This window comes from Meleagris gallopavo, chromosome 19 (genome assembly GCF_905368555.1).
Source record: "Meleagris gallopavo chromosome 19, MGAL_WU_HG_1.1, whole genome shotgun sequence".
In the NCBI taxonomy this organism is placed as follows: Eukaryota; Metazoa; Chordata; class Aves; order Galliformes; family Phasianidae; genus Meleagris; species Meleagris gallopavo.
The window spans coordinates 8284110-8303584 of record NC_139422.1 but is presented as its reverse complement, the minus strand read 5'-3'; the positions used below and the strand labels follow the sequence as shown (position 1 = coordinate 8303584).

Genomic DNA, 19475 nt, shown 5'->3' with positions numbered 1-19475 from the left:
CACTTCCCAATTGCTGTGCTAGCTAGCACTAAGTACCCCCAACTAGAATTTGTCCCATGTCTCATAAAGCACACGCAGCACTTAAAGACCAGAGATTTACATTACCTGTGAGATTTACACGAGCGCTGTGACTTAAAAATAAGAGGGAAGGCTGCAATTTTAATAGCAAGCAATTAAAAATTAGGTAACAGGGTGCTGGCAGCAATGGTAGGAAAGGCCATCACATCTGCCCCACAGCAATGATGTAGAGGCCAGAAAACCACTTACTCCTTTTCATATTTCATATGACAGCATCAACTGGAGGAGAACATCTGATTCCCTTAAAACCAGAGGACGATTCGGAGAAGCAATTAGGAGCAGCTGAACAGTGGCTACACCAGGACAGGGAATTAGAAATGAAGGAATTCACCTCAGGACACGTTTCCTGGCTTTGCTGCGTGGTCATATTTAAGGTAGGGAACTTTCCACCAGTTTTCCCAGCTGCAAGATGTGAGCACTCATAGGCAGCCACCTGAGCGGGGAGCTGGCAGTGCATCAGCCATAGGTTGGGAGGACAAAGTCTGCATGCTCATACTGTACCTTACAGATACAAATCAACAAATTGCAAAACATTGCCAGTGAGACGAGAAATAACTGCAAATGCTCAAGATGACCTCGTTTTTCTTCTGATCCCTAAACTGCTCAGAAACTCAAAGCTCCCAAGCATGTCCCATTCCTCAGTGTCGGAGCTGACAGATACATTCTCAAAGTCATTTGCATACTTCTTGCTGCCTCTAACGCTGGTTATCCAAATTCAGTTGCAATTGACAGTTTAATGATAATAGCTTTCTGTTTATATATCGTCTGTGATAATGTTCCTATTCTCCTTAAATTCAGTCCCCGTAAAAGGGTGCTCTAATGTATGCAGCCACAGACCAAAATGATAGTAATTTTCCCTTCCAGTTGGAATGGTTTAGTAAACAATTACATTTCAATTAAAGACGGGCTGTTCGTGCCGAGGGAAGCACCATTCAGCTCTTCACAAAACGCAGGAGGAGACATTTGCCAAAGTCAAACTATTAGAACACCACTTACATGATTGCTTTTGAAAAAAAAAAACATTGGGAATGAAATGGAAAAGAGTCCATATTATGCACTGGGAAAACTTGGGAAAAGTCCTTCGGTCTCCCACTGACAGCAGTTTGAACTGGGATCCCATTATTTCGGATTACTCAGTGCAGTGGTAGCAGGGTCACTCGCTTTCATCTCTCCAGGAGTTTCCATTTACTGGTATGCCATTAGTGCTTAATACTTCATTTATCAAGGATTAAAAGCAGGGTAGACGGAGGAATGCCGTAAGTGCAGCTTCTAATGTATCACTGTAAATTCAGCCGTGTACTCAACCCAAGCAGAAAGAAAACCTCCAGGAAAACACATTAACATTAGAAGCAGAAGTAAAACCTAGAAGGATTTCCTATTTCTTTGTGGCTCCAGTGCCTCACTACAGCAAGCTGCACGCTGGGCACACTTAGTGCCTGATCTGCCGGGGACAACCAGCCCGGCACGGGGCTTGAAATGATGTGATCTTTAAGGTCCCTTCCAACCTAAGCCATTCTGCAAAGATTTGCAGCAAAGCAGCATCCAGGCCCACATCCCATCTGGGAAGCACAGAGAGCAGCTCCTGCTCCTAGGAGTCACATCCAAAGTGCAGAACAGCAGACAGGAAGATGATGAATGACCATGAGAAAACAGGGAGCTGTCAGTTACCTTCACAACTTCCAATGGCAATGGTGGAATTTGTGCACACCACCAAGTTTGCACTTGGAAACTTTTGCGAGAAATGTCTCCTCTCTGATCCAATTTACACAATTCCATGGATGGATTTTGTGGGTTTTGTGGCCAGTGTGCATTCAACTCCAAGAAGCACAGACACGTTTTCTGAGATCATGGAAAGCAGATGATTGATGCTGGACTTGAGGATTAAAGGGCCGAGAGAAGAAAATTCTAAACCCTATTCAGAATTTTGGGGGCAAGAAAGAGCACACATGCTTCATCAAACACAGCTCTGTAAGAAAGGCAGTGCCATTTTCTGCCTGCTCACAATATTCAGAATATTCAGACTGCACGCCATATTAACCCGTTCTGCTAGGAGGGAAGCGCCTCGCACAATCAGGAGCAAGAATGATAGCAAGAAATCCTTCTGGTTCCGTGGTTCAGGCGCTGAGTCTGCCCCTTTTGCACAAGCTGTGCCAGTTGGGGCTCCTGCTTGGCCTGGGAAACGCAGAACTCCAGGCTGTCATGAAAGCAGTCAATAGATGGCAGCACTCCCAACTCTCAGCAGCCTCACCCCCGCCCATCACTTCCCTGCGGGACGCACGGAGTAGGAGCGTTTATTACCCGGAGGAGTTTCTCATCTCCTGGTCGCTGAGTTTGGTAAAATACAACACAGATTTCAAGTTAATCCATTTCAAATATCAAGCTATTTGAATTCTGTGCAGGGCAGCTAAGTGCCTCTCCATATTATTGTAACAAGCGAATGGCTTCAACAGCAAGACTTCAGCCTCCTCCCTTGGAAGGAGCCCTTGTCACACTGCTGCCCACAGCTCTGGAGGACGATCAGCTGCTTCCAACCATTCCTGTCAGGTCAGCAGCTCCAGGTCACTACCAAGAACTGACATCTCATGCTAAGTCATGCTTCCTGCCCTTCTGTCCTCAGATACTGACTTCTATCAAAGCCCTTATTCATTAGGTCTCCTCACTCAAGAGGCAGAATCATGCCAAACAGGGAGGGTCCCAGGAGCCACTTCAATCTCAGTGCCTCCTGCTAAGATGTGTGTGTGGATAGGGTCAGTCCCTTCCATCAGTTAGCAGGTACGGTACAACAAATCCTGTCATTAGGACCAGAATATCCCTGCTTGCATTTGGGTTTGATACTGACACACACTGCTGTTCCCAGGCATTGCTGCAGCAGTCCGAAAGGTTCCAGCTAATCCACACAAAGCACTGTATAGCTGTCCATGTGAATTACATTCCTAGTTTTCCAATCAGATTTAGAACAAAACTGAATTCTGAACTAATGCTCAGAGCAGCTTCAGAATCGGCAGCCACAGATGAGAGTTACTTGGATTAAAGACTTGGCTTCATTAGACGGCATCAGATCCTACAAAGCTCTGATGACACCAAAGTTCAGCGAGATAGGTTTAAATGGAATATAATTATTTTACAACTTGAGATGACTAAGATTAAGGGTGTTCCTGTAATGTTTAATAAGCTCTATTAAAAATTCTCGATGAGGAAGGAATAAGAACAGATCACACAGAACAGTTCACGTACTGAGATGTTAAAAACTTAAGGCTTGATTTTCAAGGTTATATTTTAGGACTCGAAAAACTGGTATAAGCTGTTGTTTTCCAAAGTTGCCTCAAAAAATGTAACATCCAATTAACCATAACTTGCCTGGCAAACTTCAGAGTGGGAAGAGAGTGACTCCAGTATAGATTGCTTCAATACTGCTTGCAGTTTTCAAATGAGAGAAAACAACTGGGAGTGCAACACCATCAAAATAGCTGAATGCAACGGCTCCTGAACTTAGCAGTCCCTTGGAGACCAGCGCAGAAGGATGGAGATGTCAGGGAAGAACAATCAGCTATAAAATATGAAAAGCCTACAACATCAAAACCTACAGCAGAAGGCTCAAAAGTAATAATCCCATTACCACTAAACTACAGCACTAATTACTATTCCCAGTGGCTGGAGTGGACTGACTGCTAATGTTCCTGTCTGGTTAATGAAGGAAGGTGAGGGAGAATATTTCTTAAGTCAGACATATGCTGAGATCTGGGCAGCCATAAAAACTGTGTATGTAATGAAGCCATTCATATTAATGGCAATAACATTCGGAGGGCTGAGCAGAAACAGAAATGAGATAATAGTGCATTGTAGCTGAGAGGAGATAAATGCTACATATTATCCATCTGATGATTGCCCTTACTTAATCCATACTGAATAACCCAGCCAGTCACAGGGAGCAACCACATCCCATATAGGCTGGCTCACTACCATGAGCTGACCTGCTTAACCACGGGAATAACTCCCCCAAAAACATGAAGCGGGAGATACGTCCTTGGAACAGAAATAGGCAGCAATTGATTTTCACTGACTACAGACGCACTAAGAAAAATGCTACCAGGTCCACAGTCTTTTGAAGAATCCAGATTTTGCCATCCTTCTTTGCCTCTTTCAGCACTAGTACAGTGTTTAAGGTTCAAAGATACTCATTTACAGAGGCAGACTGTTGAACAAAAGACACAAAGCAAAAGCATGCCTATTCAGTTAGCTTCACTGTGTTTCTGCTTGCTGTGCTCAGAGGTTCAGAACATTTATAACTGACAATCAATTCAGACAGATTACGGCTTGTGAAACAAGGGGTTAGAGACAAAAACTTAGTTTCTCTCCTGGCACTGGAACACGATGCACCTTGTTCAGCAGGAAGGTGATCCCACAAGGGGAGCCAGAGCTAAGGACGCTCTCTGTGTTTTGCCCTGCTTGAACTGGGAAGTGCTGGGAGAACTTTTATCAGCTCTAAAAGAAGAAAACCAAACACACCCCTACAGCAAAGCTCTTATTGTTTTTCTGTTTCATTATCTTCAGTATTTGCTGTGTACCACACACACCTTCCCAACAGCTCCTGCCATCCACTCACTGCCTTCAGCACTTCTTCCCATCTCATTTAGCAAACAGGTCAGCCCCAAACCCCTCCTCCTTACATATTCAACATGCGTTTGGACACTGTGCCTACAGAATATAAACACTGGAGAGAATGTTATGCAGTTACTAACTCACAACTTGCAGAACTAAAATAAACTTCTTATGCAAACCACTGGCAGTGATTCATTCCCAGTACCAATGTTCTCAGGTGAACTGGGTGTGCTCAGGCTTTTTTTAGATTGCACCATTGTCTTTCCTTTGAAATTCTGGTTTTACCCACCTCAGTTTGTTATGAAGCAGCTGAGCCTGTAAGTAGGTGTGGCTTGCAGAGGAAACATATAAACACACGTCAGACAAATCAGCTCCAAGACCATTGGCCTTCTCTCTAAATGAAAATATCTGTGCTCAAGCTTATTATCCACATACAGCAGATGTTTCCCTCCCAGAACTCCTGGTGGCCGTGGCGATCACTCATACTGAGAACATCCATCTGTAAGGCATGATGCTCGTACTTATTCTTAAAAATTGATAAATACATTTCCCTTACTTTTAATGGGGTTTACATCCAATTGTTACCCAAAAGACCTTGGTGTCTTCAGCTGATTACAAAACTCCAGCCTCCCAGAGGGCCATTTCATTGACTACAGATGTGTTGGGGCCAATGATGCATCACAAGCAAATCAGCCACTCGCAGCTCCAACTTCCTTGCCTGCTTTCTGGGAAGTGTTTTGATCCCATCACTGTGCCTCAGTGTACTCCTCTGAGCACACTCCTAAATTAAATAATTACTTGGATTTGATATTATCAATTAGATAAATAATCCTTGCAAAAATTAAGGCGATCATTCTAGAAGCCTATGTAATACCTGCAGGATGTTAGAGGGGGAGAACTCATAAACGTCACTGTGCACATTCTGACTAAAGAAGACTTTTAACTCAGTCCAGAGCTGATCTCCAAGGTATGACAGGGCCTAAAAATCTCTAAAGCTGTGAGCCAGCCTGCACAGCCCATCTTACAGCAGTGCAGACAGGCAGTGCAGACAGTGCAGAGCTCTGTGGTTGGACTCCCTCCTCTTTCAGATTCTGCAGTGAAACTCTTGGCGATGACTCTGACGTATGCACATCTTAGACCTAGGGCTCGGCAACAACAGCTCCCTTGGTCAGCCACTAACTGACTTCTTTGTGTCTTCAGCTCCCTTATTTGTAATGGACGCAGTAGTTCCCTTCCCCACGGAGTTCAAAGACCTGGTTTGTTCTGTTTGTGTTTGGTATCACTGTTACTCATGTTAGTGGTGTTGCTCTTTTCCACTCCCAAATGACTTCCCATTCTTTACCTACTGTTATCACAACAAAACAGCAATGTTAGCAGAGAACTGCAAAACAAAACGATTGAAGAAATGCAAAACAAAGAATGGCTCCTCCTGGCTCCTGCTAGGAGAGGATAACAGTTTCTGGGGAGCCATCAGCCTGGCAGGCTCTTTGTATAGAAGCTTCTGTAGAAGGATGAGGATGTAAGGTACAGTTTCAGAGTAGGAAGTACATCTATGAATACAGTGCATGACCCAAGGATTCACAAATGAAACCTCACTGGGAAAACCTTTCAAATGGAACAACTCACCCAAACCTGCTCTGGGCTCTAATACGAATCTTGTTGCTTTACAAAGAAATATTTCACAGCTGCTTGTTGCTGACAGTATCCAACAAAACCACGTGTACTTAATAAGGGGTAACCAAAGCGTTGTTCTGTGTATACCACCACCTCGACTCTCGGGATGAGCGAATCCTCCTCCCTGCAGGCAGGCAGACACTCACCGTGACGCGGAAGGGCGTTGTGGCTGCAGGCTCCATGGTGGGGTTCCGCTCCGCCACCCCGCTGGGCATGCTGCGCCTCTGCCCACACCTCTCGGGAGGGGACTCTGTGGATGAAAGAGGAGAATTACAACACATAAGCACAGGAATGGCAGCAGGCCGCGCAGAATGCAGCTCCTTCCTTTGAGGTGCCCTTGCAAATGAGCCAGCGCCACAATCGCATTTCCTGCAGCCGCCCAGAACAGTGTTCAATCAGCAAGACTTTCACCTCCAACAATTAGCATTTTTTACAAAAGCGTAACCTTCAGATGATGCCTGACAGGTTGGCATTACCATTATTTCCTGTCTGCAGATGAGTAAACAGAAAACACAGCCAGCTGAGTGACAATTATATGCAAAGTACAGATGCTTTAGATGTGGACGTCACACTCCCAAGGGAAACTGCTGATGGGGCTACAGGCACAGGGTGCTTCGGTTCTTTAATTCCTCCAGAGATTTCCTCTTGACCACTTCTGAAGGACAGTATGGATTTGTAACACCAATTTATTTACTAAACAATATGGAATCCAAGCAAAGGCAACAGTAAATTAGCAGCTATTTCAGAATGACACCAACGAGCGCATTTTTCCCACAGCTGTTCCTTTTTCAAAAAATTGGAGAGCATAAAAACGGCCACAAAAAAAGGAGCTGACGTAAACTTGGGGAACTCATTCTAACACAGTTTCACACAGAACAGGAATGCCCACGAATGACATCATTACTATGGATCCTGGGAATGAGTAGCCTGTAGAATACCTGCTGCACAGGGAAATCTGACAGCAGAGGCTGCTAAAGGGAGGCTTCTACAAATCAGTATGCAAAGAAGTCTAAAGATGGAACAGCCTACCCTTCAGATTGCCTCAGACAATTATGTTCTCATAACTAATAGTACTTAGAGGCTGTTTGTTTGCCAATTCTCAGCCTCTGCCATCTGCAGTTCGCTGCAATCAGGTCTTGGCAAGGAAGGCTGTCCCCTAAGCAAGGCCTTTCCCTTGCCAAGGTCTGCTGTCACCCAGGTTCTGTAAGAAACAATCAATAGCTGCTATTCCACTCAACAGTTCCTGAGAAGTACCCTTAACTATTGCAAAGGGACAGACTGCAGATTCCCACTGCAGACTGGATGAGTGCTCAGTGTCACCTTCCTTGGTTGGCAATCCCACCTGTATTTCCTCACCAGTCACCCTGCAACCTCCACAAGAGCCCGACGGCCAAAGTCAGCCAGCTCACTGCTTTCACAACTCCTGGCCAAGCCCTCTGATTACTTCGTTACTTTCTCTGCAGAATGCTGCACTTTGAATCTCAAGGAACAACCAAGTCCTTTGGTACCTCCTCTTTCCATATTCAGGCTCCCACTGCCTCCCTTTGAGCAGTGGCCTTTTAGGGGCTGTCATAAAGGAGCAACTGGAATACAGAACTTTGGAAGTGAGTTCAAGACGACAAGATGACCAAAGAAGCTGCTTTGCATTTTCTTGATGACCAGACCAATAAATACTGTATAAAGCATTTCTCATATGCATGGCTGGAAAACAGGAATGATGGGATTAGGTGAGAAGCAGCTGCAGAGCAGTGCTGGGCCTCCTGCACAGGACAAGGATGGGCTGTTTTGCACAGCACTGCCTTCCCTGCAGTGGGATGTCAGAGCACAGCACAGCTTTCTGCTGCTGCAAACTCTTGGTCTGCTTCCTCTCTAACCACACAGGTCAGACCTCCTCAGAAGAAAGGACAGTGTGTTATGACCCAAGGCTGATTAATACCTGGCTCTAATGTCACTGCACTGAAGTCACAAACTGTTCTCTTAAATCATTACTCTGTGATTACAATCTGCCCAAAGCAGAGCTGGCTGGCACAACTCTGACCCAGAGCAAAGCACAGAGGTGGGTCAGCAGCAATGCCTCTTGCTGTTCTCAAGCTTACAGTCACAGTTCCATGCTAGCCTTATGTAAGCACTGTGGGGATCACTGCAGGAGACACATTACAAAACTCTCTATGAGAAACCAGAAAAAACTAGAAGGAGGACTGGGTGTGGAGGGAATTGCTTGTTTCAAAGGGAAGCTGTTTATTTTAAAGAGAAGTAAAAGCAGCATGCAAGTAAATTAGTATCTCCTTACTAGCAGAAATGCACAGCAGAGCAGTTTTTGCTCAGTGACAAGTAAGGATACGTACAGGTTGGAGCAGCCCTTTTCTTCAGGGTGAGAGGAAAGGTCCCAACCAGGCTGCCATGCATGGAGAGCAGAGCAGAGGAGCAGCAATGGATGCTGCGAGGCAGCGATAACAAACCGCTGTGTATCCACCAGGAGCAGACAAAGAAATGTCTCAATTTAGAGCAGACGTTTATGTTAGCCACTGGAAGAAGTCTTCTCCTGACACAGATAGTAATACATTGGAATTGACCATCTGTGTACATTTAAGCCTATCCCAAACCTCAGTGAGCCGGAGCTCTCCCGGTGATGCCATGCTCAGCACACAGAGCTCCTTCCCCAGGCACAGAGCTGGCAGGTGCTGCTCTGAGGCACTCCCAGCCTTATTTTCTGCGATTTCTGACAGATCTGTACTCCTGCATAAGGTGAGCCAGCTACAGAGATCAGGTTCAGCATCTGCCATTTCCAGGAGCGCTGGCTATTAGCGGACAACATCCTCGCCAGCCACTGAATTACTCTGTTAGCCAAACACTATCCCTCAGCTCACTGAAATTCCAGGATTATACCTTCTATTTGTCTGGTTATTTGCTCTAGATTTGATCTGACCTGGGGATTTACCACGCACTATCTCAGGACGCTATTTTGCTGATACAAAGTCCTCAATTTGTTATGAACTGAAAACCTCCAGACCTCTCCTTCATGACACAGAGACCCAAAGTCCCTGGAGTCGTTCTCACGAGATGATGATAGTGCAGCAGAAGGGCTGCGTGGAGCAGTTCTGGGGGCACAGCGAGGAGCCCATGCAGTGCAGCCATTTCCACCACCCACAGCAATGCCCCAATAAAGGACAGAATAAATACAGATGAGCAGTGAGACGCCTCATTGCTGTTGGACAGCCGGGTCCACCCAAGCATATTTTCTGGTCTAGAAGCTCTTGGAAATCTCAGTATTAGACTGGAAAGGGTCATAGGTTGCTCTGAGAACTGTGCTATTCTGGCAGCGATTCCTCATCTACACTCCTCCCCATTACCAATGGCACTTTTAGGCACTTTGCTCACAGTGACACCAAGCACTGCTACTCACATTTGCTTTTACTTCCCCTGTGCCCATTGCAGCCCACGTCCCACAGCTCCCAGGCCTGCAGTGCTGTGGCTGTACTGGGCTGGGGATCAGCGTTGTGCAAGCACAGGGGAACCCAACCGAGAAGAAGCAAACAAAAGTGCTTCCTGCTTTTCCAAATATTTACAGAAGGCTGTGATGTTTTGGGTTTCCCACATTGCAGCATAAGATCTTCAAAGATAATCATCTTTGCAATTAACAAAACCCAAAACCTCAACTAAGTTATCAGACATAGTCGGGTCCAAAGTGCTTTTTGGTGCATACTGTGCTTGGAGTTTTTATAAGCTGCCGGGGTTGGAATGCATCCCACTGAGTTCACTGCCAACAGAAGGACACGCAGTGTAAACATTACACATTAATTCAGGTCCTAGGGCTTATGAACACTTCTGAAACTGTTTCTGTACCATAGTAAACACACTTGATAACTAATTCAAGGCATCTGAATTAACAGAATAATTAATCCTCGCTACTATTCCATGCTTGTTCTTCACACTGAGAAATGGTTACAGAGCAGCAAGCCCCGGGGCTGCTGCGGTATCAGTGGTGGGACGGCACGAGAGTGGGTCACCCGCTCAGCATCACCACCTTCCTCAGACACTGCTGCACAGCAGTCATTAAGTGCAACACACACAACGTTAATACTGTTTACTTTTCACCTAACAAGTGAGATGTTCGCACATTTGCATTACCTGCTCTTGTGAATCACAGCTAGTCCAGGCGATTGTCGGGATTACGCTCTTTTTAGTGGGAATGAAATACATCAGCTCTTCCTGCTTGCTCATCCCTCCTCACGCGCTCCCCCTCTCCTGCTGTCTGACACACGATTCCAGGGATCAGCCGGTGGAAGAGACAGCACAAACAAAGCAAAGAGACCCAGCTGGAATGAGTAACCAACAGCAGACGCTTCCCAGCAAGTCGATTTTCTGCTATGAAGCCGTTCCAACTCCAAGAGAGAAAGGGAGGTGCAAACCTGACTGAGGAGGTAGCAATGAGAAAACGTCTCCCTCGACTCACCAAAAGGAAGCTGTTCTTGTCAGCAGCACACATGCCATGGCACTCCGAACAAGCCAGGAATAAGAGAAGTGGAGGTGATGACTTCATCGGAGGCAACAGAGGAGAGGTATGCCCGGAATGCTGGGCAGGCCAGCGGCTGGGGAGGCTCAGCAGGAGGCTGGGAACCGCCAGGTTCCTTCACAGCACCACCACGATGTGCTTTAAGGAACAGAGACTTGAGAACGCAAGAAAACTTCACCAGATCCTCAGGAGTCTCCTCAGAAAACTAAGAGCTCATCAGAACCCAAAGCTGAAGGAACAGACCCCGCACGCAAGGCTTGGCGAGGGCAGGCTGGCTGCTGACCTGGGCAGTGACCCAGCAGTGGGGCTGTGCTCAGCTCGGCACCCCTCCCCGTGCTGCCCATCGGAGCGGGGCTCTGCAGCACCTGTGGAGCTGCGGCAGGGCGGAGTTTCTGCGAAACCAGAGGGAACAGGAATTACCGGTCTCCTGCTCATACAATTACCCTTTGTGAATTAATTTTATTGCTTAATGAATTTAGCTGTTATTTCTCTAATTTCAGCATTATCTAGTAACTCCTTGTCACACACCCAACACGGGAGAGGAGGAGGTGCACAGTGACAGAAGTGATTTATTTCACGTGGCTCAGTGAGTTAAAACAAATCCCTGGTTTGGTGTTTGTGTGATTCGGAACAAACAGAAGAGGTTGGAGGAAAATCTGCGTTTCGGGAAGCTTGAGGTGGCCATGTGAGTCCAGGAGGGAAGACGGAGCTTTCATCTGAACCCAAAGGCCTATTTAGAAGATGCTGTTGGAAAAGTGGCACTTGTCAGAAGTGGAGTATTACCCTGGGAATAAGCAAAGTCAGAAAGCACTGAGTTCAGCCACTTTTTTCCATCAAGAGGCAAAAATGGCTTGGGTGGGAAGCAGGGATGCAAGAACGTCTGCTTTCCAATGGGCAAAGATGAGTGCAGAGCCACTGACAGATCAGGAATGCTCACTGACACGACCTGCTCCTGTTCCACTCGGCTGGACGTGCAATACAGATGTGAGGTCAGATTCTTTGCTCCGTTACCTGCACAGCTATTTATTGGAACATCTCACCCATCGCCTTAACGATTCCTTGGGGAATTCCAGCTGATCCCTTACAGCAATATTATGACCATTATGCCACATAAAATTAATTAAAAGTCAAGCCTTTATTAGGCAGTAAAATTGACTTTTAAGTAAAAATGGTTGAGAAGCAAAAGTTTAGAGCAGGTAATGATGCCCTCAGAAAAATCAGACTCATCTAAAAGCAAAGCTAATGAACATCCAGAATGGATATTCCCCAGGCTAATGAACGTTTGCGTCACCACCGCTTTTTATATTAGAATAAAATTATTTCTTTCCACATCTGAGAATCCCTTGCTTAAACACACATCTGTAAAGCAGAGCAATCTCACTGCCTGCACCCAGGACTCTCCCAATCAGAATCTGTGATTTACTCCCCGCTCACTTAGCACTCATGCTCTCCTGCTCTCACCAGCTTCTCAGACAATTAAGGATATTTACAGAACTACAGCTTGTAAAAAAAGTCTCATTTATCTAACCATTTAGTTAGAAAACACCAGCAGCAACAACAAGGGATCATTAGTTGCCTTTTGTGCCACAAAGGCACAAAGCCTTTCCCGCACCCATTACAGGCCGTTGGTGTGCCTACAGCTAATGCTCTCCACAGTGATGGCACCAAACATGTTCAAGCCTCTCACCTTTACCTTTGTTTCCCTCACAGATGACATAAGTGTTACAAAACCACTGTCATGAGCTTAGAAGAGGGACTGCCATTCTCTGACCAACTGTGCCACTGCCGGGAAGCACAAAGAGGCGTCTGAATCAGAGAACATCCTGAGTTGGAAGGGACCCACGAGGACCACAAGTCCAACTCCTGCACAGAACACCTACAAACCTGAAGCACCAGCAAGAGTCCTATTGCCCTCTGCAGCTATGAGTGCGGTGCCTGGAGCAGTTGTGCAACTGAAGAGCCTTATTTGGGCTGGCTGGAAAACAGAAAACAGTTCAACTCATAAAGAACATTGGAACAGACTGTTTCCCATCAGTTAAAGAGTATGAGTGTGTTCTCTCACAGTAGGACTAACAGTTTCTGCAAGAAGAGCTTCTTTTTCTTTGTTAAGTAATGACTTTTAGATGTGTTGACCCTTGCCATAGCACACGGTGCACTTTAATGGATCTCATGTCCTCTCTGTGCCAGGTTTTGAGATAGCACGGACTGAGTGATATCTAACATTCCTCATAACACTCCTCAGCAAGTGCTATTAGCGGCTCTGGAATCCAGTAGTTCAAAAAGCAGTGCCATTTTTTCTGTCTACTCAATATGCACCCATTTCTCCGTTTTATTTGCTGCCACCCAGCATTGCAAAACTGAGCTGTGCATTCAGAAACAGATCCATGTGCAAAATAAGAGCCAAGTGCAGGGCCGTGGCCTGGTGCCTGAGTGGCCATGGGGACAGAATACACAGCATCCAGAAAACTACCCCCACTTTCACAAATAAGCAGTAAATCACACTGGTTGAGGAGCCCTCATTACAACCTCAATTTTTACTGTCTTGTATTTTTAATTAGACATTTGTAATATATACTTGGTATTTTTTATTCCTTATTTATCAGTCTTGGAAATAAAATATGTATGATATTTATCTTTCTCTGGTGTGATGTCTAGAGAACAAACTTGTCTTTTGCTAACAGCATATCATTAGGAGCCTTTTCTCCAGGGTAAAATTGAAATCAAACTCAGACTTAAAAAATACATCAGAAAAAAGATGAAGCTGTAGCCTGGCTGGGGACCAGATGGGAGAGACTGCTACTGCCCTGGTTAAACTGGAAAGGATGATAAAGTGAAGTGGAACATCAGCTTCCTCCTATGTGATGATAAAGACAAGCAACGTGGAGTTTGCAGAACAAGAAGTCAGCTCAGGGGAGATTTAAATTAGATTCATCCATCATGCTTAACATTTCTGCAGAGATTCTGAACCGTTACCGTGCTGCTTTCTTGCAGCACTTTATCAGCATGGCTGCCTATTCACAGACACCATCCAGGGCAAAGGACAGACTTCTAAATTCTGTCATTTGTGGCTCTGCAGATGTGAGCCGTGCCACCCATCCACACCGTGTGGGGGCACAGCATCCCCTGCCCAGGATGCTCTGCAGCCTCTGGCCGTGCTCTGCCCGTACAGCTGACACGGCTGCTGCAAGGCCTGCTGCCCCAGTACAGCCCCTGCCCTGCAAAACGAGTCAGAGAGCTCACAACTCCAGCTGACTTCTCTATCAATTCTTCCTTTACTTCAATGCAAACTTCAAGTTGGGTCTCATTTCAGCTTCCCCTGAGCTCCTGCCTGTTCTTAAGCCACGCTCTCACCTGTCTGTGCACCTGGCTGGGGTCAGAGCTCACTGCTTTTCTTACAAGTCTGTCTGTAATCCCTTTTGCCTTCTGCTCAAGTTCCACGATGGTAACACGGGTGAGATGGGAGCTGCGCGGTCGGAGTGCAGCCACGCCTGTGCTCCCACCTGCACGGCCCATCTCCTCGTGGGCTGCCCTGCTGGGCAGAGCTCTGCAGAGGGGAAGCATGGAGCAGCCCAGGGCAGCCCACACCGCGTGGGAAGCAGCAGAGATACACACAGAACTTGGTGCAGGGTAATTACGAGGCCTTTTTTGCAGTCGTGCGTGGTGACTGCTCTAACAGGTCTGTACCGGCAAAATGAATATTAAATAAATAAACACTTAATTTATAAGCATGATTCATCAGAGATTTCATCTTCTACAGCAAAGAAACAGATGTTCCATTGATGGCACTTCATTAGAGAGATAAATGGGGTCACATACATATCTCCGTTCACATCCATCTGCATAATAGACCAAACATTAAGATTTGAAATCCACATAGCACATGCAGCTCTTACATCAGCCTGAAAGACTCTTAATGCCCAGAGCCAATTAATCCGAGTTAGATTGCCTTGACATTGCAGGAGCTTCAGTGTTGTTCACAAGAGCAGAATGCAGTTTCACTTGGAGAAGAATAACAGATTTTACCTAACTGGATGGGAGTCATTTTTGGTATCTGCTGGACAAAATGCAGTATCTTTACTAATGATCTCACAGACAGCATTAAAACACAGCAGTGACAGAAAGCCTGAAAACACAGCGCTTCCTGCAGTTAGAATCCACCAAGGTTAGGAGGGCTACTGCCAGCTTCAGGTCACAGAGGGTGTTCTGTTTTTCCAGGGCTTTCTGCAGGATGCCTATGGGGTGCTCTGCTCCTGAGGGGCAGCCTTGGTTCCCTCAGCACTGACCTGCAGAACTGCAGGACCATTTAGCACACACTGAACTGCAGTCACTCTCTGTAGGAAGGTTAATGCACCACACACCCCACTCAGAAATTTTATGTGGGAATTCACCCAAAATTCAGCTGGTCCTAGAAGTAAGGCTATTTAAGTGAACACAAGTGTTCTCACTTTAAATACGCCGACCAGACTGGGATTTGTTCCCATCTAAGGGTACGAAGGTAATAACTGTTAACCTTTGACAGCTAAAAATGTAAAGGGAAAATATCTTTCATTTAAAACTTGCTCGTTTGGTTTCCATGGCCACTGCTTAATCACGGAGGATGACTATTACTTGTTACTATGGCAACCAAGAAGCTTAAGAAGCATCCTGTAATTTAACTCCAGATGCCAAATTTTTCAGCAGTCCACCTATTACCACATTTGGGTACTTCAGAACAAGACCAGGCTTGATCTCCTACACTACAAGAAATTCATTGGCGCAGAAGTGCTGCAAGAAATCAAAAGTGTGAGCACATAATGTACAAAAGGAACTTGCACTTGAAATAAATTGGTTTCTTCAAAAAGAAACATTAAGTGCTCAACATCTGAGGAATCCTTTTTCAGCACTGATGTTAATGAAGCAAAACTTTGGCCTTCCTTATTCTTGTCAGTGTTTCTCAAAGCCTACGCAGTAGCAAGGCATGTATTTCCCCCAAAGTGAATGCTTCAGTGCTCAACTTAAAATGCACTTTGAAAGTAATGCTAAGTAGCCAACAGTCGCAAACCACAAAGCTTTGCCACCAGCACTGCCAGGAAATCCCACGTCAAAAGCTTCGTCTGCAATGGGCGTGGGGAGATGGGGCTTCCAGAGATGACCCGTGGTGATCACTGCTCCTTGACACTCACCTGTTCTACACTGGGTATTAATTCACAGATTTAAAGTCATCCGTTTTTACATTTGGCTCCCAAAGGGGTCAGGGGAAACTCAGTTTGAAAGTCCGACCCCGAGGCTGTATGCAACAGAGAAATGAATGAGGAAGTTCTGAGTTCCGCATACATATTTTAATATGCGTACACATGAGCAATTAATATCTAAATTTCAAGCATTCTCTGCAGTGTTAAAAAGAAAGCAAACTATCCTCAGCTCGTGTCTGAAGTGAAAAAAGCAAAATTGATAATGACCAAATATAGGAACTGACCCAGCCAGTTCCCATCTCTATTGAGACCAGAGTAAATGAAAGGATTATAGAGTGCCTTCAGTGCAATAACTTAAGGGATTAGTGGCACGCTAGAAGACCTCTGAGGGAAAATACAGGTTTAAAAGCTTTAAAAGGCAGCTCTGTGTCTAAATTGTTTGGACTGCTCCAGCTGTAAGGACACAAACTTACTTTAATACATCAGAGCTCAGGAAAACCGCCCTAAGCATGCTGTTGGAAGCTGTTCTCTTTTGGATGCAGGCTGGGTTTTTAACCTCTCTCACTTATTACCTGTAGCTTTTAGATAACAACTCATTCTGCATTGCTTGGGAGCAACTCCGCTGCTTATTTCCTTTTGGAGCAATAAACCCCTCCTAGCAACGCTGCCAGGGGAAAGGGAGGCTCCTACCAGAAGGAAAGAACGTGGAAAAGAGATAAGCAGAAGATGAGCAAAAATAGACAGTGGTCAGACTTCAAGTTGCCTAAAAAGTGCTGAAAATCCCCAAATTTCTGCCACAGCATTAAATGGGCTGTTCCTTGGAAAGTAAATTCCTAAGTCACTCTTAAGCAGGATTGACAACCCTCACAGTTTCATCCAGACATTTGCTGTTCCTGGTTATCTCTTAAAGATGCCATTTCTGGGACAAGTGGGACTTACAGGTAGGAACTATGGTTCAAATTTCAGAGAAGCAAAACTCCCACGTTCTCTTGCTACCTTGGGGCAGAGGGAGTCAGAGAAGAATCCAGAGCTCCTGCAGCTGGTGCCATCACTGTCACTGATCACCTGTAGGACTCCCACAGTCGTCCCTGGACACCTTACTGGTTAGATGAGAACGCATCTACCTGCGGCTTCTTTCATTCTGTATTGCTGAGCAAATACAGCAACTTCTCAGTTGGAGCACTACTGCTAAAAATAGAAGGGCTGACGTTGAATATTTCTCAACAGTACAGCTTACAAAATCCCATCACACGCGTTTATAACTGGACTCAGCACTCCCAGCTCTTACGTGAAAGCAGTTGCTTCTCTGATGCTTTTTAGAAAGAACACCAGCAGGTGTGGTGGTGGGCGATGGTTGGACGGGGTGGTCTTAGTGGCCTTTTCCAATTGTAACGATTGTATGATTCTGAGAAGAAACATTAAACCTTCAAGATCAGGAAATCAAACTGTTACTGAGTTCTTAGCAGTATGATGACAACTGATCGCCTACAGAGTTCTACAGAAGGAAGAGCTGAAGCCGAAGCTGCATTCGATTCAAATCACTATTTCTAATTCTTCTTACTAAGAATGCAGACAGCCTCCTGCCTCGGTCCCACTGAGACAAATTAGCAACAGAAGGCGGTTTCTTAGGAGAGATGCTTAATCATGGGCAAAAAAATCACTTATAACAAATGAGAAAAATAAGTGATGGAGAAGTTCCTTATTTCCACAGCATCTCCTTTTAGAGAATATGCAAATATAGTATACAACATATTTTCATTTATGACAAGATGAGAGAAGGATGCATGAATTTTCAGCATAGTTTAGTTAGAAAGCAAGCCTGGGTATAGCCTCCTCATGTCATTCTGTTGCACGTTGGAACAAAAACTATTATTACCATAAAGAAAAACATGCCAAAGCTTCCAGTTTTTAAATAAATGATTCAATAATTAAGCAATTTACTAATAAATGATCAGAAACATAACCTCACACTCACAAAATATTGAGCTTCCAGAGCACGCAGCCTGCAGAGCAGCTGGATCTGAGGCCGGTGAATGGAGCACCCTCAGCAGTTTCCATGAGGAAACTGGATTTTCAGAACAGTTGCCCCTGAGCCCTGCTCCTTCATTATGGCCATAATTAAGAAGTGGCAGAGATAGCATGAAAGGGCCACAGAGCAGCACACAGCAGGCAGAGAGGCAGGTGATGCTTCTGAATGCTGATACATTCTGATGCTGAAGTATTTTCCTTCTGCCCTCTCTGCCTCCCAACGCCTTCTGCTGCATTGGATGGATCACCTGGTAGTAATCATAATTATAGCCATGATTCCTCACGTATTTACACACATCTCTGAGCTGAACAGATGGTCATAGGCAGGCATGAGGATTTTATAGGTCTTTCTAACTAATGTACCTGTAGTACATTATGCCCAAACCCCTGCGGAAAGCAGAGCCGAGAGATTTCCAACATTATCATCATTGTAACAAAATATAACAGTGGAGTGAAATCTGTCCATCATCAGACTACAGGAATTTCTGTGTGTTGAAGCCTCCTAGCAGCATGCCTTCCTGCTCTGGCCTGATTTGCCACCCCATCAGTTTCAGTCCTCTCCAGCTGTTCCAGGCCTGGGCACACGAACACGAGATGAACGTGCCCCGGGCAACAGGGCTGGCCAGAGAACTCTGAATTCCATGAATAGAGGATAACATCATACGAGACATCAAATAAGCTGGCTATCACTGAAAACACCTGGAAGTGTGACAGATTTTTCCGCACGCTACATCAGATTGTGTCCATCTGGAGTCCCAACAGCAAGCAGTCCCCAACTTTCCTTAGAGGCTTGCACAGAAAATGCAATTTCTGCTCACTTTGCTTATCTAACATGCACTGCAGCACACTTTCCTGAGGCAGCGGCCATCTCCTCCTTGGTCCCCCCGCAGCAAGGCCCACTTCCCCAGCAGCCGGCCCTGCCTTCCTCGGGTGAGCAGCATCCCGCAGCCACACTCCGAGTTGGGGGATCTGCCCCTGCCGGGCTGGCAGAGAGAAGCGGCAGAATAGGAACACGTGCGTTTCAACACAACCTCTTCCTTATTCAGAGAGCCTGGCAGACACAACCCAGGTGGGCGCCCGGCGGCCCGGCGCCGCAGCGCAGTGGCACGGAGCGGTGCTGGCAGCAGATGGCAGCACCTGCACCTCCCGGGAGCCGCGTCCGCGATTGGTGCGGCGCTGCGATGCCGGAGAGGACGTGTGCCAAGAGATCTCCTCCTCCTGCTAAATGTGTTACAGCTGTTTGACCCCCAGCGAGCCCCCTGGCCCAGAGCTTGCTGCCGGCCTGCTGGGCAGCACCGCGTGGAGAAGCTCAGCCTGCGGGCCTCACTGCTGCACAGCCCAGCTGCATCCACGTGTGCTCTGTGTGGATTGTGGCAAAGGGGAGAGAGAGACTTGCTGAGGAAACGGCTTGG

General features: G+C 46.0%; 1 protein-coding gene across 1 annotated transcript in view; it reads right to left on the bottom strand.

The window, feature by feature from the left end:
- Positions 1-19475, bottom strand: part of DAB2IP (DAB2 interacting protein) — a 158765-nt gene that overhangs the window by 102944 nt on the left and 36346 nt on the right. The window contains 1 exon segment of the mRNA XM_085239155.1: positions 6498-6601. Coding sequence (XP_085095281.1) covers positions 6498-6601 — 104 coding nt within the window.